Here is a 26,108-nt window from a genome sequence, read left to right as displayed (position 1 = left end):
CAATATTAATTCCTTTGTGAAGCTTCCCTTAATTACTTCAGTCCAGAGTCCACTTTCCGGTAGGACATATTCTATACAAGGCTGTTCATTTTCTATCATTTTATTTGTAGTCTACCTGATTTGATTATAGATTCCTAAGGTCAAGAATCTTATTGCCTGCACAGAGCAGGCAGCTGAATCAATAAGTATTGATTGATCATTTGATCTTGTTTCCAAGAACAGTTGGCCATAGTGCTACGGTCGCTTCAGGTCTGGCATGAAAGAGAGAGCATGAGCAGGGGGAGAGGCAGAGGGAGAAGCAGACTCCCCACTGAACTGGACTCCCCACAGAGCCCAACACGGGGCTCAATCCCAGGACTCTGGGATCATGACCTGAGCCAAAGGCAGACGCTTAACCAACTGAGCCACCCGGGTGCCCCTTCTTTGAGTGTTTTCAATATGCCACATACAGCGCTTTGCAGCATGCAAGTAGTATCCACCTTCTATTAAATAATTCGGAAGTGCCAGGCACAATGGTAAGTACTTTACATCCACTGTGCTATTTAATTATTATAAAATCGTATTAAACAACATGATTATTGCCCTTTTACAGAGGAGAAAATGAGCCTAAGAGAGGTTATTTGCTCACGCTTACATAGAAAAGCTTACACAAGAGAATTTGGTTCACCATAGCATTTTGGCTCAAAAACTGGAGGTATTAACCATTACTTTGGGTAAAAGCAGGTTGACCTGGAGGTTAGGCTGGTCAGGAAAAATCCATCAAAAACAGAAAAAACACAAGGACACAGATGGCTGCATCACTGGGGTTAAGGCCACAAGAAAACTGTACTTACTGCTTCTTCCTCACACTCCCGCACTGCCCTGCAGACCCTGCACAACCTTACTGCTCTCACCACTGTGACTGGTGGTCCCTCTTCCTTCCTGCTAGCCCCTCTTGTACTTCTCATTCTCTAAACATAGATGTGACTCAAGTTTCTTTCCTCACACCTTTTGTTTTTTTCTCTGGCGGAGCTCAAACTTTAGCGTGCATCTGTCATCTCCTGAGAAGCCACAAAAATTCAGATTCCCGGGCCCCAACCCAGATTTGGTGAATCAGAGTTTCTAGGGGGAAGGATTCAGGAATCTGCATGTTAAACTATGCAGCCCAGGTGATTTTAATATGGGTCAAGAGCCACACTGGGGAACACAGACCCTATATCTTCTCTCAAGGTCCTCATCTGCCCCAGAGCCTTCAAAAATCACCTCTTTGGTTGTTTTGTTTTGTTTTTTAGAGGGAGAGAGAGGAGTGGGCAGCAGCTGAGGGAGAGAGAGAATCCCAAGTAGGCTCCATGCGCAGCACAGGGCTTGATCTCCCAACCCTGAGATCATGACGTGAGCTGAAATCAAGAGTCAGATGCTTAACCTACTGTGCCACCACTATAAAAAAAGAATAATACCCCATGACCAAGTGGGGTTTATTCCATAGATGCAAGACTGGTTCAGTATTCTAGAATCAATCAATGTAATCCACAATATCAACAGAGCTAAAGAAGAAAAACCACATGATCATTTCAACTAATGCAGATAAGACAAACAGAAAACTCAATACCTGCTCATGACAAAAACTCTCAAAAAACAGGAATAATGGGAAATTTCCTCGACTTGATAAAACCATCCACAAAAACAGCTAACATCTACTTAGCAATGAAAAACTTACTGTTTTCCACCTAAGCCCATGAACAAGGCGAGGCTAATTAACATAGTACTGGAAGTTCTAGGCAGTGCAATAAAGCAAGAAAGGGAAATAAAAGACATCAGAAAGGAAGAAATAAATCTATTTCTAGAACATTATTTCTAGAACAGACTCATCATACCCCAGACTCCCATTCCAGCTGTGTTAATGACATCTCCATTTGGATGTCCTACTGGCACCTTACACCTAGTATATCCAGAACCAGCCATCCTCTGCCTCCAAAATATCAGTCATTCCCTTTGAATTCTGTGTTTCACTGACTGTGCCTCATGGGTCTCCTGGCACCTAATCTCATAACCTTACTCACGGTCATCTCTCACCTTCAGACTTCCCTTTTGGTCCCCAAATTCAATCAACTGATGAGTCCCTGACTGTCTTCCTGCGCTGTGATGCTTCCATATATCCCAGTGGGTCTCATTCCACCTATAGGGCTTTAAAAAATACTGTCTGGGTTCCCACTGAGACCCATTAAATCAGAATCTCTGGGAATAAGTCCCAGTAATGAATAGTTTTAAAAATGCTCCAGGTGATACTAATGCATATGCAAGGATGGGAAACTCTGAAATAGTTTTCTCAGTATAGTATTGATAAGTCAACCAGAGGCCTTTATCCATCCCCAGAATGATGATTCATTCATTACTTGTTGGGAGAATAAGGAGAGATGATTAGTTAATGGGTTTTAATAGTTATCCAGAAAAGACAATAAGAACCTGATCTATGTGATGATGAAATAGGGTAAATGAATGGGAAAGACAGTGTGGAATTATGAGTGCTGGGTCTTGGAAACTGGCTGATACCAGAGGGTGAGAGAGAAAGAATTACGGAACAAAAGAAGTGAGTGACAGACACAGTGATCACAAGTTTGGAGAATAAGAATGCTGATGGCAAGCAGGAAAGGCAAGAGAAAAAGCTTGCTGGGGGGCTGGATGAGTCAATCTGGTTTTGTGCTTGTTAAGTTTTAAAGTATTTGTGGGTGGGTGGAAGTGTCACTTGGTGGATGATTCTCAAAGTATGGTCCCTAGACTAGCAGCATCAGCATCCCTGAGGATTTGATACAAATGCAAATTCTAGACATCTCCCCCCCCACCCCCCCACCCCCCGCCCTGCTTCCAACCTGCTGAAGAAATGCTGTGGTGGGGCTCAGCAATGTATGATTTAGTAAGCACTTCAGGTGATTCTGATCTCACTAGAATTCAAGAACAACTGGCCTAGAATAGTGGTCCTCAAATTTATCATTCATCAAAATCACCTGAAGAGCTCATTAAAGGCAGTTTCCTGGGCCCAATCCCCAGAATTTCTGATTCACTAGGTTGGAATGGGGCACAGAACTTGCATTTCTAACAAGTTCACAGGTGGTGTCAATACTCAGGTCCGGGGACCACACTTTGAGAACCACTGGTCTATCAGTCAAAGGCAAAAGAAATCTGAACTAGAAATATTGGTTTGGTGGTCATCTATCTTAACAAACATAGTTCAACTCTTGGGTTTCTTTCCCAGACAACCGTAGTCGTTTCCTAATGGGTCTGTAGCTTCCTATCAGGTCCCTCCACTTCTGTAAGACCTCAATCTCTTTCGCATACAGAAATCAGAGGAATCTTTTAAAATCTTAAACCCTATTATTTCACTAGCTGACCACAGCCCCTCCGATGGCCTTCCATTGCTCTTACTTGAATTCTATACATAGCCTGATTGGTCCTGCATGATCTGGTCTTTGCCTTCTTCTCCAACCTCACCTCGTGTCAGTCCCTCTCCCTCACTCAGTTTCAGCAACAATGATCTTCTTCCATGTCTGCAAACGTGTCACGTTCTTTCCTACCTCAGGACCTCCACTCACACTATTCTTTTGCCAGAAACATTCTACCCCAGCTTTTAGAACCACCAACTTCCCTTCATTCTCCTGATCTCAGTTTAGATGTCACCTTCTTAGACAGAGTTTCCCTCTTTGTCCTCTCTTGTTATTTATTCTCCACCTGTGTTTGCATTCTTCATTACTCTTGTTACAATCATCAAATATCATAGGTGCTAGTTTCCTCACTTTTTATGTCTCTCTGACTAGATTGTGAGCTCCCCTCAGGTGGGGACCTGTTGAATGAGTGAATGAATCAGAGCAAGTCCCATTGTCTCTTATGTTCCCAGTGGCTCAGTAAATATGTACTCAATGAATGAACTGAAAAGTACCTGAGAAAAGAGACAATAAAACCTAGTGCAGTAATCTGGGGAAAGTCTATATTCTATAGGAGTTGGGAGTGGATGAGAAAGGATGCTAAAGGGAAAAAGAAGAGGAGCCGGAGAGATAAGGCACTTTCAAAACACTGCCCAAAATGTCATAACAAGAGATATATACATGTGTGTGCACACACCCAAGGACAGACATCTAAATGTCTATCTGCAGCTATATGAATAGACATTTGGAAGAAAACCAAAGTGACTGCCACGGAATAACATTAGAGAAAAAGAGTTCCCAAGAGGCAGCATTTTTCATCATTTGCCAGATCTATGAAGACAGGAGGCTGAACACTGAGACAAAGCCAAGGGGCAGGAAGATCATTCATGGGCATGAAGGTGTTTTCACTTTACTAACACATCCAATATGTGAATTACAGTTTACCAAAGTTCTTTCATCATCATTTCATTTGATCCTCAGAAAAAAAATCTCAAAAGACAGGGAAGACAGCTCTCACCATTTTCAGCAGCATGATAAGGAAGTAGAAGGAACAAGTGTAGATTCTGCTTTCGGGAAGTTTGGTGGTATTTCTCATGACAAATTTCATCTGCAATAATCGGTATCTACTATTTATATAGAGATTCCTTAAGGCCAACCATAATATGAGCAAACAGTTCCAGGGAACAATAGTAACTTAAAAACAGACCTCCCCAGAGCTTCTCATGTTTCCTTGATGGCTAAATCGAGTATTTGATTCCAATAGCATTAGAATCTGGAGAGATTTTAAAATGCTACTCGGAAACAAAGGCCTTCAACTCACACTGTTTAAAACGGTAACAGTTCATTTCCCCGTCTGGTTTAATCAGACTGCGAACCTAAGTTTAATGGGACCTGGAATGTCAGCAGTAGGCACGCTCTGCCATTAGCAGAACACCCTCTGAGGGACCAAACGTAGGATCTTCTATTTGTCCAAATGGCAAACATTAACATAAGTCCCTGGTAGAACTGAATCAACAGAATGTGGAGAGACACTGTTGGAGAGCAATGCAATTAGCGCTCACGGTGTTCAAATTCGGTAAAGAGTTATTCTTCACTGATCGTGTATACCCATTAAAGCTCACAGTTTGAAACAGCTTTTCCCTCCCAAGTCCTGGATCCCTAGGTTACTGCAAAATCAGGCTCAGGAAATAGGAAAGAAAGTGTAAGTTAGAATCTTCTGGAAGGTGTTCTCATTTTACATTGCTCTCATTTTACTAATACAACTCAGTACGTGAATTAGAATTTAGCGAAGTTCTCTAATCATCCTTTCATTCGAGTCTCCGAAACATTTCAAAAGGCAGGCAGGGCAGCTCTCACCATTACCCCTGAGGCCCAGGGAGGTCAAGTGGATTATCAGCTAGTAAATGGCAGAGACGGGACAAGAGTCCTGGGCTTGGCCTCTAGATACCGCGCTTTTCTCTCTACACAGCGCAGCTCTCCACACTCAGATATGGTTTTTGTTTTTTTGCCAAAAGGAAAAGGCTCTCCCGTTGCAACAATAGGACATTTGGCTGGTGTAAGTCTGCTCGCTACGTAGATTTAAAAATATAAGTAACAGAGGATAAACAAGACTTGAATGTGCCAACACATGGGGCACAGGCAGTAAGCATTCCAGAACGTCAGGAGGGAGAGAGACCATTAACACTGATGGCTTTAATTCTTCTTAAATATTGCCTAAGGCAGTCACTTTCTCCAGGGTTATAATATACATATATTTCTAAACACGCGCTCAGTGAGTACCTTTAGGGCCTTATGGATTCTTAGAGGATTTTAAACCTCGGCACCTTTGTCTCGTTCCAGGGATGAATGAGGGCTGAATCATGGCTGTCTACACACTTTGTAGCATAGTTAAAGAATTAAACTAGGGAGATGATTAACTGGGGTAATTAGTATGAATGGAAAGAGTGGTAACTTGCCTTTATTAATAGTGATTTTTAAAAATTGAGTTTTGTGGTGGGAGTTTTATTAATATCATTAATAGTATCAGTAGCACTTTTCCATTTAATGGCTAAAGAGAGAAAGCACAGAGACGAGCTGAATAAATTGAATGAAAGAATACTTTTAGAACAGTGCTCTGTTGTCATTTGGACACACACCCAATGACAGACATCTAAATGTCTGTATCTAGAACATACGGGAAGGGGGAAAAAGAGAGAGAGAGGGGAAAAAAGCAGGAAACAGACTCTTAACTATAGAGAACAAACTGAGGGTTGCTGGAGGGGAGGCGGGGAGACGGTTAAATGGGTGATGGGTATTAAAGAGGGCAGTTGTGATGAGCACCAGGTGTTGTATGTAAGTGACGAATCACTCAATTCTACTCCTGAAACCAATTTTACACTATATATTAACTAACAAGGATATAAATAAAAATTGGGGGAAAAGAATGTCTGTCTGAGCTCTTGGTCGGCATTCGCTAGCCCAGGTAGTACTCTGTAAAACACGCGGCTGAAGGACATACCTGGGCTTGTAGAAATATTCACTAAGGTTTTGTACCTGTTGGGCAATGCCAAATTGGTGATACTCTACATCTGAAAATTATTTTTTTTTAAAGATTTTATGTATTTATTTGACAGAGAGAGAGAGAGCTCACAAGCAGGGGGAGCAGCAGACAGAGGGAGAGGGAGAAGCAGGGAGCCCAACACGGGGCTCGATCCAGGGACCCCGGGATCATGACCTGAGCTGAAAGCAGATGCTTAACCAACTGAACCACCCAGGTGCCCCTACATCTGAAAATTCTGATTTTACTTCTCGATAGCCAATACTAGGTGACAGTAATAAATTAATAACCTGAATATCCAATGTCACCCTGCTGGGTAGACAGCTCTCTCTCTTACTCTTTTTCATTCCTCCACATATGCACAGACAGACACGGATATATGACAGAACTATCATGACAAAACTCGGTTTAAACAACACTTTAAAGGATTCAACTGTGCAAACCATTGTTCCAGATATTATTAGGGACAAGAAATCACAGACGGACTACACACAATTTCTAATATTCCTTCTACTTTCTGAGTGTGGCTTTGAATGTGGGTTTGAATCTTAGCTCTGATGCTTGCCTACTGCATGATCTTGAACCAGTTCGTTATTTTCTCTGTACTTCATCTTTTTTTTTTTTTAAATCTATGACATGGGAATAATAAGAATATCTACCTTTATGGGGTTGTAAGGAGGATTCTCGGGAAAATGTGTATAAAGCATTTTGAACAGTGCCTACTACAGAGTAAACTACTATTGTTGTCATTATAATTACAATATGTTAGTATTTTGAAGATCTTACATTCCAGAAGAGAAGATAGACTTAAGCATAGCTAAGTGTAATAGAAATTATCAGCAACATGACTGAGGCATAATCGCAATGCTCTGCAAAACAGGTGTTTTTTTTTTTTTTTAAAGATTTTATTTATTTATTCGACAGAGATAGAGACAGCCAGCGAGAGAGGGAACACAAGCAGGGGAAGTGGGAGAGGAAGAAGCAGGCTCATAGCGGAGGAGCCTGATGTGGGGCTCAATCCCATAATGCCGGGATCACGCCCTGAGCCGAAAGCAGACACTTAACTGCTGTGCCACCCAGGCGCCCCAAAAAACAGGTGTTTTTTTGTTATGGCTTGTTTTGTTTTAAATAAAACACCCTAAAATTAGCCTTGGGAACAAAAAAATAAACCAAGCAGAGTTGATCATTTTTCCAGGTTCTATAAATACTATCCCTTTTTGCCACGAAATGAATAATGATGTCTTCGAAACATCAGTCAGATGCAACACAGGATTATATATGAGAAAGCTGTCTAGCTCTTGAATTCTGAAAGTCGGCCAGCTCAGCAGAGGGAATTCCAGAACTGAATGAAAAACTAGAATGAATAGCCTTTTAAGGGTCCCCTCTATTTCTCAAATTCCGTGATTCCACAGTCAAGACACTTAATGGAGTTTCCAGATATAAAAATAAGACAATACAGAAAAATATCTTTTTCAAATGGTAGTTCCCTCCCCCCCCCTTTTTTTTCCTTAACTTTTCTCAATGATCCTTTGAAAAACTGGCCTTGGAACAGAATTAACATTTACCTCAGGAAGAAAGAGGAATTATTTTGAATGAGTTGGGTCACCGAGGGAAGAATTCTATTAAACAAAGTCCTTGGGGAAGTGAATTCTTTATTGATTCAGTTTGTAGTCTAGAGTGGAGCTGCACGTTGACACAGACGGAAGCCTCGTGCCATCGCAGTGTAAGGAAATGACAGACGAAAGCATAGCAAAGACACACCTTCAACATACGGGGTGGGGGGTGTGCATAGGACTACACGTCATGTATTAATGTTGGTGAGCAAGGGAGGATGAGAAGGATGGAAATCAGGAAAGAACCCTAATTGAAATTTGTTAAAGGTAATCTTTAGAAATACTGGCTAATGTCTACCATGTCTGTTGCTTTTTTCTAAGGTAGCCAACTTGTATGAGAAGCTCCTTGTACATGTTTTGCTTTCTAAGTATTCATTTGTTCATCAAAATGTATTGATCATTTATCACACACAAGCCATGACTAAGATAGACAGGGACTCAGCCCTGACCAAGGTTACTTTTTAGCCATGGAAATGGTGAGAGAGAAAAGAGAAGAGGGGAAAAGAGGAGTGTGGACAACCCAGAGTGAAAACCCATGGATGATAAAAACTTCCTGTGTGGCCTCATTATCTGACCTTCCCCACCATATCCCTGGATAACATCCTGGGCGTATGTTCAACTGATTTCAGTAGTAAGACAATAGCATTTACTAAAAATATAAGGCCATCAAAAAAACAGGTAAAACCCTAAGGGGAGACACCTGAGAATATTATCTTCTTGAAAAGGGAAAAGATCGATGCAGTGTAATTTGGTTATGATGGAACATTCTTCCCACTTCCCGAGGTGGATCACGCAGTGCCTCAACCATTTAAATTACTCTCCAGATTGGACCCTGACTTTTGGATTTATAAAGGAAGCATTTTCAAAAGAGGTCATTGCCTACACAATTCCTTTAATCAACAGTCAGAGGATGTACTCAAGTGACAGTGCCAAACTTTCCTCATGAAGACTGCGATGGCACACGGCTCCCTTAGCCTCCATCACTCCAAAGGGTAAGAGGAGCAAATGAATTTTTAAATGCAGATTTTTGGATTATGCAGTTCTTTTTCATCTTCTGGAAAGTGATTACGAGACTTAATCAAGATTCCTCTGTGTATCATTACCTAATTTTAACTTCCTCCTTCTTTATTTTTTATTTTTTTTTTTACAGTGAGCTTGGGAGAGCCCGGTTTTAAGTCCTCTGTGGATTTCATGTTTTTCTGTTCAAGCCTTGAGGGAAGCTAAATTAAGAAGTAGGAAAATAGTAATTAAAAGTGATTAGGACAAGAAGTTTTGGTGCTACGGAATGTGGACTCCATTCTCCCTGTCACAACCCGAACCAAGCAGCAGTTTTTGGTTTTGATTATAGCTTTACTTGCTATTTTAATAAACATGAACTGGTATTCAAACTTTTAATATCCTGCTGCTTAACTATTTCCAAAGAGACATCCAGCACTCTTAAACAGCCTTTGTTTTAAAATTTTAATTTGTTTGGCTCAGTCTCACCTTAGAAAGTTGTAGTCTCATGGTCAACTCTTTTATAAGTTGATTTCCAGAATCATAGGCAATTCTTTTTTTCTTCCCTCCCAACTAAGTGTTTCCTCATGTGCCAAAATTATTGGTGCTGACAGCTTTTTTGCCTTGTTTTATCTGGTTCCCACAGTAAGTATGAGGGGCAAACAGAGGCATGTGCTCAGTGTCGACTGGACGCATCGCTACTATGGGGATACTTACAACTCCTCCAGGAAGCGGAGACTGTACAGGGGATTCGGGGGCAGCTGACTGATGTTGTTCATACTGAGGTCTCTGGAGAGGAAAACAGACAGCATGTGAGGAGAGGTGTATGCCACCACAAGGGAATCCAGCTGTTCACTTCACACATTTTCAAGCAATACAGCCCAACGAACTCATTCTTTTGCTTGACAAATGAATCGCTCTTTTGCATCTTAATCGTATTCCTTACCCCCCGCCCCCGCCCCTGCCCATCTTGGGCTCTCTATCAAATTAGAGACCCTAGGAGGAGCTTATATGAATTCAAAATGATTTAGACCATTCATGGGCATGGTTGCAATACTTCATGTCTAAAATTATGAGAGTAGGACAGCAAAGGAAACAGACATAACTCAACCCTAGACATAACCCAACTTCATGGCTTGCTCTGAATTTTGTGACAAAGAGAAATGTCTTCCCCATGCAACTCTGCAAGTCCTGCTTCTGTGGGGCTATAAGCACCCTGTAAAAACAAATGTTTTGATTCAAAGAAACTTAAAAAAACAAAACAAAACAAGACAAAAAGCCTATTCCCTCCTTCTAACATGTTCCCTTTGCAGGTTCTCGGATTGCATTAAATAAGTGAAATGAACCATAAAACAAGGGTGTAATGTGATCCCGCTCTGTAGCACACTTCCTGCTGGGCCTGCACAGTAGTTCCTGGCACAGGAAACAACAAGCCACTTTGGGCAGAACTCAATCAATTTTTGTTTTAAGGGAAACTCCGTGTAATTAGATTTTATTCTGTTTTTACTTTTCTATTTCTTGACTGTCTCCCACATAACCCTACAGCATCATTGATACATGCCATCTGTATCTCAGAGGACAAAAGACCGGCGGCAGGACAGACTGTCATCAAGACCAGCTAAGGCTTTATGTGAGAGTCGGTTGAAGGTTGACTTAAAACATGACTCATTGCTCAAACCCTAAGGTTCAGATTATATTCAGAATTCATTACAGTCTCAGATCGGGTGTACATACTTAACACTTATCTCAAGATAAGACAATGAGCTTCTTTTTATTTATTATTTTTAAAATGGACTTAATTGGCATATGACACTGTATTGATTTTAGGTGTACATATAATGATGTGACATATGTATAAATTGCAAAATGATTACCGCGATAAGTTTAGCTAACATTCATCACCAAATGTAGTTACATTTTTTTTCTTGTGATGGGAACTCTTAAGATTTACTCTTTTAGCAACTTTCAAATAATCAATACAGAATTGTTAACTATATTCGCCCTGCTGTACATTACATCCCCAGGACTTATTTAGGGTATAATTGGAAATTTGTATCTTTTGACGACCTTCACCTATTTCACCCATGAACTTTTAAAAAAATCCGGATTATTCCTGTTATTTAAGTGGCCACACCCATGGCGTCCAACCAGCTGATGTCAGTACGGATTGCTCGGTTCCTTTATCAAATATTTAACTTTTAATCGCTGATGGTAAGAATTGAGGGACTGACCATTTACTCTTCAAAAAGTCATTAGCATGTATAGGAAAATAAAATATTCAGTTAAATGTTTCAGAGTATGGCAAAAAAATTTTTATAAATTTTAATATCTGTTATGGAACAATTATATAGCTGAGTAACATGCTATATTCTCAAGCTAAAACTAAATGATGTCAAAAATATACACTAAAAAAATTTGTATTTCCATATATTAAAAATCTGTATTGTTTTCTGGCATTGTTTAGGTAAGCGTGCCAAATAATTGATTAGCAATTTAAATTTGTTGTGCAGATATTTCTCTGAAGTACCAAAGTTGTTTAGTTCACCAAACAGACATGTATTAAACTACTCCATGAAGTTTCTGGATTCCTCACAGGGACTATATAATCCCTGCAAAGACTTGATATTTCTCAGGTATTCACTTGTTTCTCACGATAACACACTTGTTTCCTAAAACAATCAAGGGGGTTTGCTTTCGGAGAATGTTTATTAGCAACCCAGATACGGAGAGCACGAAGTTCACTCTCCTCTTAATTTTTCCGTGTGATGTGCAGATCAGTTTGGGACAAACATCACTCTTGTCTCTATGCAGAAAGCTCTAAATAGAAGGAGGAAATTTACATATCAAGGAGATTCATAAACATTCCGTATGATTTTAATACTTATTCTCCTATTTCAGGTTCCTGGAAGTGAAGCTTATATAAGCCTTCACTCTCAGGGTCCCCATTGGAACACTTTCTATGGCGAAAAGGCAGAAAGAGCAAGGCGCTGTCAGGGTATAGTGTCTTGGGTTTGAATCCTGACCTCCCCATTCACTAGCCGCATGGTCTTGGGAGAATTAATCTCCGTGTGGCAGGCTTCCTTGTATTTCAACTGGGGTGTCTCTACATTAATAGTTTACGCTATTGAACTCTGGCTAGCTGTTTCCAATCAAAAGAGAGTGATTTATTTCTTAAAAAGAGGAGCATCTCCCTTTCCCAAAAGGAATGAATAATTTCTCTGTGTTACCTGATGTTGGGGTTCCTCTTAGAAAATGAGCAAATATTGCTAAATCATTCCTTTACCACCTGTTTTCTAATAAGTCTGCTTTCTTGTTTAAAGATTTTATTTATTTATTTATTTATTTATTTATTTATTATTTATTTATTTGAGAGAGAGAGAAAGAGGGAGTGGGAGGGAGAGGAAGAGAGAATCTGAAGCAGACTCCATGCTACTCCATGATGAGTGCAGAGCCCGATGTGGGGCTCAATCTCACAACCACAAGATCATGACCTGAGCTGAAACCAAGAGTTGGACACTCTTTTAAAGAGCTTCTAAGCAATGCATATAAGCTTATAGCAGAAAATAACTTTTCATATCAACAATCTAAGGTAAAATGAAATAGGCCTCTAAAAATATAAATTCAAAGCAGATAAGGTAAAAAGGAATCTGTCTGCATTTGCTTTTTTCATTCTGTATTCACCTTTGCATTGATGTTCAAATGGAATAGTGGTCCTCTGGCATCCCAAACTAAACAATGCATGGTGAAAGACCAATTTTTAAAAATGTTGAATTTGCTGTGGGTTTATAATTTAAAAAAATAAAAATTACTAGAAAAGGGAAATAAAAATACTAAAATGCATAAAATAGGAGCTCAATATTTTTTATGTGGTTCAACATAGATTATTCAATTACTATAAAAGTTTCTAAACATTTACTCTCAAATTCTTATGTGTTGTGGATCAGTAAAAAACAGCCATGTCCTGGGCAGTACATGTCCCCGGACTACTTTTTGATTAGCAATGCTCTTTTTGCCTTTATGTCAATTTTGAGTTAAAAATGATAGAATGAGAACGTTAAAACTCTGTACAAAAATACTCTCTTTCTTATTTAAATTATTTGTAAACTTTTCTTTTTAGTATTTGGTCTTTCTGACACCTGGAACACATATAACCTTAGCAGCAAATCAGGTGGTTGTAAAATAATTTCCAAACCTGTACATTATTGATTTTTTAAACTATGATTTTAAAAGGTGGCCCCATGTTGCACCACATTTTTGCCTATGATTCAGTTTCCTAACATTTGTGAAACAATGTAATGGATCTCTTTAATTTTTTCATCTTTTGCCAAGATGTTGGAATTAATTTTGAAGAAGTGGTCACTATGTACAAAGATTTCATAAGACATTGGAGGATTCATTGTGACAAGATGGTCAAATATGTTCAACCATTCTGCCCTGTCTCTGACCCTGCTCTTGCTGATGCTGCGTAAATGACCGTGTCTGGAAATCTAGAACAGGGGTTACAGAGCTCTATGGGAACAGTTGACTCTATATTGGAATCACCTCAGGAGCCGTATGGAATATTGATGTCTGGGTCACATCCCCAGAGTGCCTGAGTTGATTGGTCCATATGGACACTGGGATGTTTAAAACCTTCTCCAGTGATTTGAATGTTCAGGCAATGCTTAGAATCACTGCACAGGAGCAACCCTAAATTTCCGGATGAGGGCTCCGAGCTCTACAACTCACTCAGAGTTTAGGAGGCCTAATTGTTTCCTAGAAACAGAGTTCTGTCCAAGCAGACAGTATCTCTCTCTCTTGCAAATGTCTTTGTTGCTTGCAGCTCTATTGTTTTTCTTCATTTGACAAATGTGAGTTGAGCGTTAACTGTGGGCAGGTCTAGGAACACAGTGGAGATTCAATCCAAGTCATCTTCAACTTTTCCCTTTCCTGCTCTTCCTATGTCCTTAAGATGCCCAGTATTAATTCTATAGAGCTTTCTTCTGGATCTGGCCTCCCTTCCTTCTTGGCTGCTACCTTTGGTCAGATCCTTGTTATGCGGATAACCGTTCTGCTCTCCGTGCTTACTGTGTCTCTTCATACCGTGTCTAGGTCATCTACTATACCATGGCCAGAGAGGTCACCTTGAAAAGCCCATTTATCTGATTGTCAGTCCATTCAGAGCCACTGTTAGCCAATAAGAAAGACAACCCCTCAGGTACATCCCCAGGAAAAGGGGCCTCTTCTGGAGGTGGGCATGGTGAATTACAGAAAAGATCTTCTTTACACTCAAGCAGCAGAACAAGGTGAATGGTTTGCAAGCAGAGCTTGGCCTGGAGTTCAGCCCCCACAGAGGAGTCCCTGTGCAGGGCAAACCTCACAGCTGTAGCCATATGGACCTCCTCCATCTGAGAACTTCTGCTGGCTCCAGGCCCCTTAGAGGAATGAATGCCGAAACTATTTAGGCTCTTCACGATCTGGTCTAATGTATGTTTCCACCTTGATTTATGTCACTTTGCTCTATGCAATGTGTGGTCCACTTATACAACTGAAATTCTTGCTGTTCCCCTTTGCATCTGTCTTTACACATGTAATTCTCTTTCCCTAGAATACATCAGCCTCTCTATTTCCAAATTCCTACTCCTGTGCTCCCCCACCCTCCCTTCGCCCCCATTCAAGATCTAGCTTTACAGATCCTTCTGTTTCTGACAGTCTTTTGTCTTTCCAGCTTAGTCTTCTATTTCAATCTCTAGTCCGCTGATACTTCCAGTATTAAAGCTTTGTCTTAGCCTAAGAACCTAGCTTAGATCACACATTGGTCACCTGGATCACTACCTCACCAACACCCTCCACCCCCTGGTCCCTTGGCTTTTGTTTATTCTCCTGGCAAAATCCCAGCTCTGGAAAAACACCAGAATTCATTTTCTCTGTTCCTATCCCAGGGTACTGAGTGCTACTAGAAAAGAGAAACTCACAAATGTGCAGACTAGTGACTATAAATTCATGGTCTTTGTGGGTTCTCAACACTGCTGCACAATCCTGTTATTTGTGATTGCTCAATTTACTCCCACAGGAACTGTGGCCAATCTTTACCACTTGCCTCAAACCTCTTAGTCAACAATGATTCCCATGATGGGACACCTTCCTTCTTACTTCATGAAAACAACGGAGATTCTTTAGACCACCAAACATGAAATAAAACCCATTTTTTGGTTCTTTTTTGTCCCCTGCTTACTATACCCATACTTTCCTGCTTGCTTATCCTTGCTTATGGGTCCCAACCCCTCTAGGATGCTAGAGCTCATTACTCGTGAGTAATTCTTCTACTTCCTCTCTTTTTTACTTATTCTTTTTCCCTTTCAATGTATAAACAGAGTCAAGTCTTTCCCACTACTAAAACAGACGGGAAGCACTATCTTTCAACCCATGTCTTCCTTTACCTGCTGCTCAGTCTTTCTCATTCCCTTTGGGGCTGTTTATAGTCTACAATTGTAGTCTCCACTTCCCATTCCCTTTCCAACCCACAACACACAGACTTCCATCCCTACACTCCAGTGAAATTGCTCTTGCCAAAGAAACGGTGACCTCCATACTGTCAAATTTAATGAACACAAGACTTACTGGGCCTCTCTCCTGCATTAGATTTGCTCTTTCTGGAAACTCTATACTTCATTGGTTTCCAAGTCATCATTCTCTTAGGATTCTTTCCATACTTTCCAACCTTTCTACTTTATAGGCTCCTTTGTGGGATTTTATTCTATTTATCCCTTAAATGTCAGTGTTCTCTGGAGTTTTGCCCTTGGCCTAGTGTTCTTCAATCTCTGCCCTTTCTTCTTGGAGACTGTTACTTACTTTCATGGGTTTAAGTATCTCTTAGATGCCCATAACTCCCCACATCCTAGTCTTAATCCCTCTCTCCTAAATCTTAATCCCTCTCTCCTAAATTTCAGACCCATATATCTAATTTCCTTCTGCATATGTCCAGTCAGCAATCTTGCAGGAATGCACCATGCATGAACATGCACCATGTTCAAAATGGAAATAATTATTTCCTATTCCAAATTTGTTTCTTTTTCTATAGTGCCAGTTTCTAATTAGTGCTGTTACCATCTTCCTGCCAGAAAAGCCCACATCTTAGATATTATTCAAGTCTTCTTTTTTTTCGTCTTGTCCTACCTATCTCTTTTCCTCTCTCTCTACTATTCCCTGCTACTGGTACTCACCATCTCTGCCCCAGTCATCTGAAATTGCCTCCCCATGCCATGGTTGCCTGCTATCAGTCTTATCCCCTTAGGCCCACCCTCTAATGGCTAGAGAGATCCATCCAAAAATGCAGAATTAGCCAAATCTCCACCCTACCTAAAACCTTTCAGTTACTATCATTTTCCAGATGAAATCCACATTTGTTAGTATTGCACACAAGCTCCATTGTGCAGCACACCAATGCTTCACGACTCTGGCATATTGATTTTCATTCATTATTCAAGACTCAGGTAGGGTGTCATCTCCTCCAGGAAGCCTTTGCCCACCTGTAAGGTTAGGGTAAGTGATTTGCCCTCTGTCTTCCCATATCATGACATACATTTAATGGCATCATATTGAAGTGATATGTTTATGTGTCTATGTCCTACAGTAGGCTGTGACTCCTCATGGTCGTTTTTTTTTTTTTTCATTATAGTATACTTCTAGTGTCTAGCTGAGTCTTGCCATATAGAAGATACTCAGTGAATGCTGAATTGAACTCTCTTTTACGACAGCCTTCCTATAAGTGAGCAGACAGATCTTAACCAATCCATTAAAAAAAATCACGTTTCTCATCAAATGGCTACATTGTTTCTAAGTGTGAGGTATAAACACTTCTAGTATGAAACACTACTGGGAACAAAACCCATTTTGTGTATACCCACCTTCCGCAGTGATTTTCGCTCAGAATTGGTGTTATGGTTTCTCTCTTCAGTCAGCCTTATTTGCTTTCTGTCCTAGAGACTCCTCAAAGATTCTCGTCCATTGAAAGTTTCCCTTCTACCCCCATATTCAAGTATCTCTACGCAGCTGCTATTGCTTCTCCCTTCCCCCTCTTTCCCTCCTACTCCTTTTTCTTCTTCCTCTTCTTTACCTCTTCTCTCTTTCTACTTTTCCTTTTCTCCTCTTTCTCCTGCTAAAATATCTTTCCTGTCATTTCTATGGATTTGTTGTGGGAGGAATGATGGCATTAGGTCCTTAGTCCACCATCTTAAAATCCAGCTGTACTGTTTGTATTTGACACTCGGTACAGGAATCAGTGAACAAAGAGGCCATTCCTTATAGTGTGACTATTAAATTAAGAAAACAACCACCAAAATGGTTCTTTAATCTTGGCCACAGTTGAAGACAAATATTTTCTTCTTTAGCAGCACAGTGCAATTCCCATTTCTTCTAAGTACAATCATTTTAAATTTGTCTTGGGAGATCCAGTAGCATTTAGCTTTCTGCCAGATACCTTTGTTAACAATGGATCCAGGCTGGAGCCATTCCAGCACTTTTTAATTGATCACTTTTCAAATATGCTTCTAGAGATAAGCCGTCCTGAGAACTTCAAAAGAAAAGGTGCAGGCTTGAGTAGCATTTTATGATAGTATGAATAATGTTATTTCCACATACTTTTCTCATGTTATTAACTCCAAAACAATATATCTTTGAAAAACATTTTTTACTGAAGTGTAACATATATGGGAAAATGAACAAATCTTAAGTGTCCAGCCCAGTGAATTTTCAGTGTGAACATACCTTCACAAAGGAGCATAAATCCAGAAACAGAACATAATCACTGCCTCAGAAGCTCCCTTATGTTCCCTTCCACCCACTTCTCCCTCAAAGGGAACCAGTCTGCTGACTTCCAGCAGCACTTCATAAGTTTTGCTTGGTTTCCATCTTTCCATAAATGGAATCATACAATGCTTAGTTCTTTTTTTTTTTTTTTTAACACATTTTATTTTTTAGAGCGGTTTTGGGTTCACAGCAAAATTAAGAGGAAGCTATAGAGATTTCCCATGTACCTCTTGCACCCCCACGTGCACAGCCTCCCCCGTTATCCACATTCCGCACCAGAGTGGTACATTTGTTACAACTGATGAGCTTATTGACACGTCACGATCGTCTGAACTCTGTAGTTTACATGAGGGTTCACTCTTGCTGTTGTACAAGCTATGGGTTTGGACAAATGTATCCACCATTATGACACCATACAGAGCATTTCCACTACTTAAAAATCCTCTGTACTCCATCTGTGCATCCTCCTATTCCCCCTCCCCAATGCTGGCAATCCTGAACCTTCCATTGTCTCCATTGTTTTTCCTTTTCTGGAATATTACATAGTTGAAATTGTACAGTATGTAGCCTTTTCAGACTGGCTTCGTTCACTTAGTAATACACAGCAGAGTTTTTTGTGTTTTCCTAGTTTCTTCCACTCTTATGTTTATGAGATTTATCCATGTGTTGCATGTAGTGATAGTTTATTCCTTCTCGATTCAAGATAGTATCTCGTCTTATTATTATACCACAACTCAACTGCTAATGGACCTTTGGGTCGGTTTGTGTCTATGATGAGTAGTGCTGCCATAAACATTCTTAAATATGTCTTTTGTTGAGCATATACGCAATGTGTGTATTTCTGTTGGGTGTATATATATCTTGCTGGGTATATGTGAGAAATGTGTGCATTTCTGTTGGGTATATATCTAGGAGTAGAATTGCGGGGTCTTGGGGCATGCATATATTCACCTTTAATAGATCCTGCCAAGCAGTTTTCTAAAGTGGTTGTGTTGAGTCATGCTTTCACCAGTAGTGTATGAGAATTCCAATAGTTTCACACCTGTTTTTCTCCACTTACTATCATCAAAATCAGCGTTATTTCTCTATTAAATCTTAGTCATTTTCACTAAATGTACAATGGTATTTCACTGTGGTTTTAATTTGCATTTCCCTCATGTCCAGGAGAGTTGAATACCTTCTCATATGACTTTCGGCCATCAGGATATCCTTTTGTGCAAAACACCAGAAGAATATTTTATTTGATGACCTTTAAGTTACAAATAAAACTTACAGGTTGTAAGTGAAACAATTCATTTATATGTAAAGAAAGACTGATAATCTCTTCATTTCTTTTCTAATATTATTGTTTTTCCTGAGGTTTCAACGGTATTCTTTGAAATAGCCGGCAGTGTAATAATGAGGAGACTGTATTCTGGAGCAATCCGGCCTTAGTTTGAGGTCGGCAGGATATTTGCTATTTCTGAGCTGAATAACCTTGAGCAAGTTATTTAACATCTCTGTGCCTCAGTTACCTAATCTGTGAAGCAGCGATAATAACAGCATCTGCTTTATAGAATTGTTGTGAGGAAGATTGGAGCGAATTTATGGAAAGCACTTAAGTAGTACTGGGCATACTATAAGCACTGCATAGTTTGCTATGATTATTATTAAAACAGAATCTCTTCATGTTTTTACACATGAAAACTCGTACCTGCACAGATGTATCAGGAGTGGAGAAATGTTAGCTTATTGGTATTAGCTNTTCTTTGAAATAGCCGGCAGTGTAATAATGAGGAGACTGTATTCTGGAGCAATCCGGCCTTAGTTTGAGTCGGCAGGATATTTGCTATTTCTGAGCTGAATAACCTTGAGCAAGTTATTTAACATCTCTGTGCCTCAGTTACCTAATCTGTGAAGCAGCGATAATAATAGCATCTGCTTTATAGAATTGTTGTGAGGAAGATTGGAGCGAATTTATGGAAAGCACTTAAGTAGTACTGGGCATATTATAAGCACTGCATAGTTTGCTATGATTATTATTAAAACAGAATCTCTTCACGGTTTTACACATGAAAACTCGTACCTGCACAGATGTATCAGGAGTGGAGAAATGTTAGCTTATTGGTATTAGCTTATCTTGAAAAATCTTTTTAACATTATAGTATAATTTTAAAAATGTTCAGAGATAGCACGCTTATCTACTTATGTATGGGTCCCTTTGCTTAATTAAATTTTTAATAGAAACCTTGGAAAGACAGAACCTCAAAGCAAAGCTCATTTGAAAAATTTTACATTGTCACCCTGATCTAATAGACAGACATAGTCAATGGGACTGGGTAGTCTTGTACCTTATTTANCTTTTTAACGTTATAGTATAATTTTAAAAATGTTCAGAGATAGCGCGCTTATCTACTTATGTATGGGTCCCTTTGCTTAATTAAATTTTTAATAGAAACCTTGGAAAGACAGAACCTCAAAGCAAAGCTCATTTGAAAAATTTTACATTGTCACCCTGATCTAATAGACAGACATAGTCAATGGGACTGGGTAGTCTTGTACCTTATTTATATTTTGTGAATAACAAGAGAAGAGATGTAGAGGCCACTTGTAGGCAAACAGTCTTGAGCGATGGAATGTAGAAAGGAACCCACAGCGCCCCCTGGCTGAGCACTGACAGGCCCATCAAGGGACCCACCTCAAAATACACAGAGGCCCTAACTGACCAATACTGACAACCAGGCACAGTTATCAAAAAAGGGAGAGTTCCATACCACCTCACCTTCTCCCTTTAAAAACAGCCCCCTCCCACTGCCTCCTGGCGACAGCCTCTCCCTCCCTGTCCTGCCCTCTGCTCCCTTGCAGCATATTCAATACATTCCATCTCCTTTATTCTGCCTCAGGTGAATCCTTTCCGCCCCCTTGGCTTCCACCCAATAGTTAATGGCACCACATTTGGGACCCCTATGCAATCGGACAGACACCCCATTTAGACATCACAATAGATGTAGTTATCTGTGAGTGGACCACTTACGGAAGAATTCGGAACACACCCCAAATAGAGAAATAAGCAAGCAGACAAAACAAAACAAAAACAAATGGACTAAGAAAGAGAAATTACAACAAACCAAACCCTTTTACAACTGTCAGAATTAGAAGCCCACAAAGTCAGTCATGAATGTTTATGCACTTTTCTCAGAGGAAAAGGTCTCGATCAGAAGGGAAGTATTCTTTACTTGGGCATTCTTGGTGGGGTTTTATTTTGTTTTGAAATCCATTGCAGCAAATTACCCGTAGGAAGCAAGCATGACAAGGTTGGCAATGAGGTGGGAAAGCAGATTTAAGAAGTCAAATGTTGGAGCGCCTGGGTGGCTCAGATGGTTAATAAGCATCTGTCTTTGGCTCAGGTCATGATCTCTGGGTCCTGGGATCAAGCCCCATGTCGAGCCTCAGGAAGAGCGCCCGGCTCAGTGGGGAGTCTGCTTCTCCCTCTCCCTTTGCTTCTTCCCACCACTGGTGCTCTCTCCCTAACACTTGTCTGTGCCCAATCATAGTAACTAGCATTTCTCTCTCTCACTCTCTTTCATATACACACATGCACACACACATACAGTCTAATGAATCTTCAGATAACAACCCATTTTATAGATGAAGAAACAGAGACACACAAAACTTGAGCTTTCCTGGGATGACACCAGCAGTAAAGTGGCAGAGCCAAGCAAGGTCTGAACTCGGTCCATCCGACTCTAAAGCTTGTGGGATCAGCCCTTTGCAGCTACACTGTATACTGGAATCCATGATCTAATTTCCTGCCATAGCTTAAGTTCAGGTCTTAATATTTGCTTGACCTTTTGGACTCTTAAGTACCACGTGTGTAAGAAGGGGTCTCAGGGAAAGTCTCCTCTATGGTTCACAACTTTGTGTGGCGTCTCTGGCTGCTTTTACCTCTTGGCCAGCCCCTGGGAGTGACTCTATTTGAGAACACCTCTCCGGCCCATTGACTCTGCTTCCATTTAGCCTTTGGATATTAACTCTTGGGTTCTTTTTGGCTCCATGGTGAGCAGGCCCTGGTCCATTTCGCTCCCTGCCCCAGATCTCAGAATTCCAGTCAGAACCCTGGGCCTTTCACCTATCCTGAAAGAGAGGTCAAGCAATTGCAATGAGATCTTAATGGTCCTCTCTGCCTTCATTCTTTCCCCCTTCCCAGTCCATCCAGAGTTATCTTGATTTTTTTTTCCCCTGAAGGATAAAGGAGCTAATATATATTTTTTAAAGATTTTATTCATTTATTTGACAGAGATAGAGACAGCCAGTGAGAGAGGGAACACAAGCAGGGGGAGTGGGATAGGAAGAAGCTGGCTTATAGCAGAGGAGCCTGATATGGGGCTCGATCCCACAACGCCGGGATCAGGCCCTGAGCCGAAGGCAGATGCTTAACTGCTGTGCCACCCAGGCGCCCCAAAGGAGCTAATATTTTATATTGTGCTTCCTTTTTTCTTTTAACAATAACTCCACTTATTTGTCTAAACAGTTTACGAAGCTCGTTCATGCCACAAATTGCTCTCTGTGTGAGATAGTTGAATATGGACATTCGTGGAGTCCTAATTAAGACTGCGCTATCATTTACAATTGTAATGTTCATGTGACTAATATATTCTGTTTTTCTTTACACTTAGTAAAAAATCAAACAACCGACTTTGGAATTAGAACAGGGTTTTTCCATCTTGACACTATTGACATTTGGTTGATGATTCCTTTTGCTGTGGGGGGCTCTCCTGTGCATTTTAAGGCATTGAGCAGCATTCCTGGTCTCCCAACTAGATGCCAGGAGCACCTCCACTCCTCCAGCCGGCATAACCAAGAACTTGTGTTGACTGTTATGGGGTGAATTATATTCCACCCCCCCCCCCAATTTGTATGGAAGTTCTAATGCTCCATAACTCAGAATGTGACTGATTTGGAGAGAGAGACTTTAAAGCGGCAATTAAGTAAAAACGAGGTCTTTAAGGTGGATCCTGTTCTGCTACGACTGGTGTCCTGAGGAGAAGAGGTCATTTGGACATAGGGACAAAGGGAAGACCATGTGAAGACACAGGGAAAAGACAGCATCCACAAGCCAAGGAGAAAGGCCTCAGAAGAAAACAACGCTGCTAATGCCTTGATCTCGGATTTCCCAGCCTCCAGAAGTGTGAGAACATAAATTTCTGTTATTTAAGCCACCCGGTCAGTGGTGCTTTGTTATGGCGGCCTTGAAAAGCGAATGTACAGACATTGCCAAATGAAAGTTCTCTAGGGTCAAATCGCCCCTGAGAATCACTGAACTAGCACACATGAATTACACACAGGGCACTATTCGTTTTGCCTTTGGCAATGACAGAAAAAGTAAGTTTCTTTCTTTTTTTTTTTTTTAAGGATTTTATTTATTTATTTGAGACAGATACAGAGAGAGAGCATGAGCAGAGGGAGAGGCAGAGGGAGAGGGAGAAGCAGACTTCCCACTGAGCCAGGAGCCCGATGTGGGATTCGATCCCAGGACGATGGGATCATGACCTGAGCCGAAGGCAGACACTTAGCCATCTAAGCACCCAGGCACCCCAGAAAAAGTAAGTTTCTAATGACTTTTTTCTTCAGAAGAGGAAATTTGGAAAAACCTTCCCTCCCTACTCCTCTTTCACACCATAAATGCCTTTTAGCAGATAATTTCATTACTTAATTACTGGACAACAAAAATATACAAGAATAAGTAAAGTAAAAAGCTATGAGACACTGTGTGTGTGTGTGTGTGTGTGTGTGTGCGCGCGCGTGTGTGTATAATTTTGGGCCTGTGGCCGTGCCTAATGGGTCCATGATCATTACATTGAAAAGACTCTTAATGCAATGTTTCAAAGAAAATCTTCCAAAAGCTTTGATTAAAGGAATTAGGTCTATTTTATTCCACCCAGGCAGAAATTCCCATTGTTGTTGTTTTGTTTTGTTTTTTGCTCTGTGCGGTAAGCAAGATGCTGAAATATCTTGCAATTAACATGGTGTGACTAAGGGATCCTTCCTTGCCAGCAGGATGAAATCTCTTTTCCGCCCATATTCCATCTAATATCCTGGAGCACATGCAAAGAATCTGGGTTGTTATTTAAAAAGGCAGACCTGATCCATCATCCTACCTATCCCATGGGTTCAAAAAGCCTTTGTTGGTTGTCCATCATTTGCAAAATGGAGCTTAAATACTGTTTTCTAGCTGTGGTATGTGGAAAGGAAAATGGGTTACAGATTTGAAAAGATGTCGGGGTCTCAAGTGATGATTCTGCCACCTTGCTGTTAAGATTCTGTCACTTTTTTGCTTTTGTGGCCTTAACTTCTTAATGTTTTATCGTAACACCTATTTCATGCTGCCGTGGTGAGGATTAAATGAGGTGAGGTAGGTGTGTGCCCTTGGCTCAGTGCTGGGCACTGGAAAGGGCTTCCCTGGTTGTCGGTTGAAGTCCCCATGGTCCAGTCCTAATCTGCTGGATTACGTTTACCTCTCTAAGCCTTTCCAAATACAGGTCTTCCTTCACTTATCATGGAGTTACATCCTAATAAACCTATCCTAAGTTGAAAATACTGTAAGTCAAAATGCATTTAAGGCACTTAACCTACTGAACATCACAGCTTAGCCTACCCTACCTTAAATGTGCTCAGAACACTTACGGTAGCCTATGGCTGAGCAAAATCATCTCACACGAACCCTACTTTACACCCAAGTGTTGACCATCTCATGCGATTATTGGCTACTGTACTGACAGTGAGAAACAGAATGGTCAAGTGTGTGGGTCGCCAACCCTCGTGATCGCAGGGCTGACTGGGTGGCTGCCATTGCCCAGCATCACAAGAGAAGACCGTACCGCATGTTGCCAGCACAGAAAGGAGCAAAGTTCAAAACTCCAAGTGTGGTTTCTACTAAATGTGTGTTGCTTTTGCACCATCGTAAAGTCGCAAAATCGCGAAGTCCAACCATGGTAAATTGGGGACCAACTGTCGACTCTGTTCCAGTCACACCAGACTATTTTTTATTCTCCCGTTGCTTCCTGAGGTTTTCCTTTTTAAATAGACAGAGGCAGTAGATTTCCAGTGAACGTGCTATTCGGGGAAGGGCTTTGGAGGAATCTTGTCCTGTGGTTTCGGGCACCCGGGCTTTGCTAGAGTTGTGCAGACTAGAGAGACTCCATGTCAAGGGCCTGGCGCGAGGCTGGTCCAGGGGAAGCAGCCATCACCTCCCAGTCACAGCAGCCTGTCTAGGTCCCACTCAATCCTCATCGCTAAGCGCTCTTCCCCTTCTTGCTTCTATTCCTGGCCCCCTCCACAGATGCTCCACACGGAGGCCAAACTTAGCTTTTCAAAACAGAATTAGATAATTCCCCGGCACAACCTGAAATCTTCCAATGGATTCCTGCTTGCTCTTAGATTAGACCCAAATGCCTTAGCATGGCTGACAGGCCCCGAGCGCCTCAGCCTCCATGCTTGTCCTGACTCTCTGTCCTCCGGCTCACCGTGCTCAGGGCGCAGCTGTCACTGTGCGGCTCCCCCATATCCCAAGGGCTTTCTCCCTCGGGCCTGTCCTGTCCATGCACCTGCACCCACGGGGCTCATCTGCACGTCACCATCCCTTCCAAAGGCTGGCTCCTCTTCCTTCTTAAATTATCACTTTTTTGGTGTTCCTCTTGGTCTTCCAATCCAGAATAGGTCCTTTCCCACCTTTCCCTGCTCTTCTTCCTGCCCACCCCTGCCTCCTTCCCCCTCTCCCTACCTCCCACCACCATTCTTTCCACTTAGAATAGTTTGTGGTCACATCTTTATTTATTTTCCTGTCTTCCTTTCTTGAATGCCATGAAGGCAGGGTGTGTTAATCACCAGCTTTTAGCACAGCGTCTGGCACACGGTTGACAATCAATAAATAGTCTTGTTGAGTGACTGACCAGCTGAATGAACGCTGCATTCTCTGGCATTCTTCCTCTCCTTTCTTATTTCTGGGAGGATTATTTTTACTAAGTATGTTTTTGTGGGTCTCCGAGGAGAGTACAGCAAGCAGATTAAAGAATACTGGGTCTGCTTTGGGTTTCCTATAAACAGTTGGCCACAGCATTTAAAAAAACACTTTTAAAAATAACATTACCATAAATGCTAATCTATTTATCAGAAAGACATTAATGAACAGTGGATAGGAAAAAATAAGAAGGAACTCAATAAGTCTTGCTGACTAATTTTTGAGTTAGAGTCTAGCTGAGTATGGAAGATGTAGAAACATGACTGCATTTTAAATAGGGCACA

The 26,108-nt window shown here is 41.0% G+C and overlaps 1 protein-coding gene across 3 annotated transcripts in view; it reads right to left on the bottom strand.

The window, feature by feature from the left end:
- LGR5 (leucine rich repeat containing G protein-coupled receptor 5) overlaps positions 1-26,108 on the bottom strand; it is a 126,770-nt gene that overhangs the window by 62,151 nt on the left and 38,511 nt on the right. For all 3 annotated transcript variants that reach the window (XM_002915612.4, XM_034644122.1, XM_034644123.1), the window contains exon 2: positions 9,759-9,830. In XM_002915612.4, the coding sequence (XP_002915658.2) occupies positions 9,759-9,830 (72 nt within the window). The remainder of the gene's footprint in view (positions 1-9,758; positions 9,831-26,108) is intronic.

The sequence above is a fragment of the Ailuropoda melanoleuca genome, chromosome 15 (genome assembly GCF_002007445.2).
Source record: "Ailuropoda melanoleuca isolate Jingjing chromosome 15, ASM200744v2, whole genome shotgun sequence".
Classification (NCBI taxonomy): domain Eukaryota; kingdom Metazoa; phylum Chordata; class Mammalia; order Carnivora; family Ursidae; genus Ailuropoda; species Ailuropoda melanoleuca.
This window is presented reverse-complemented; position numbering and strand designations above follow the sequence as displayed.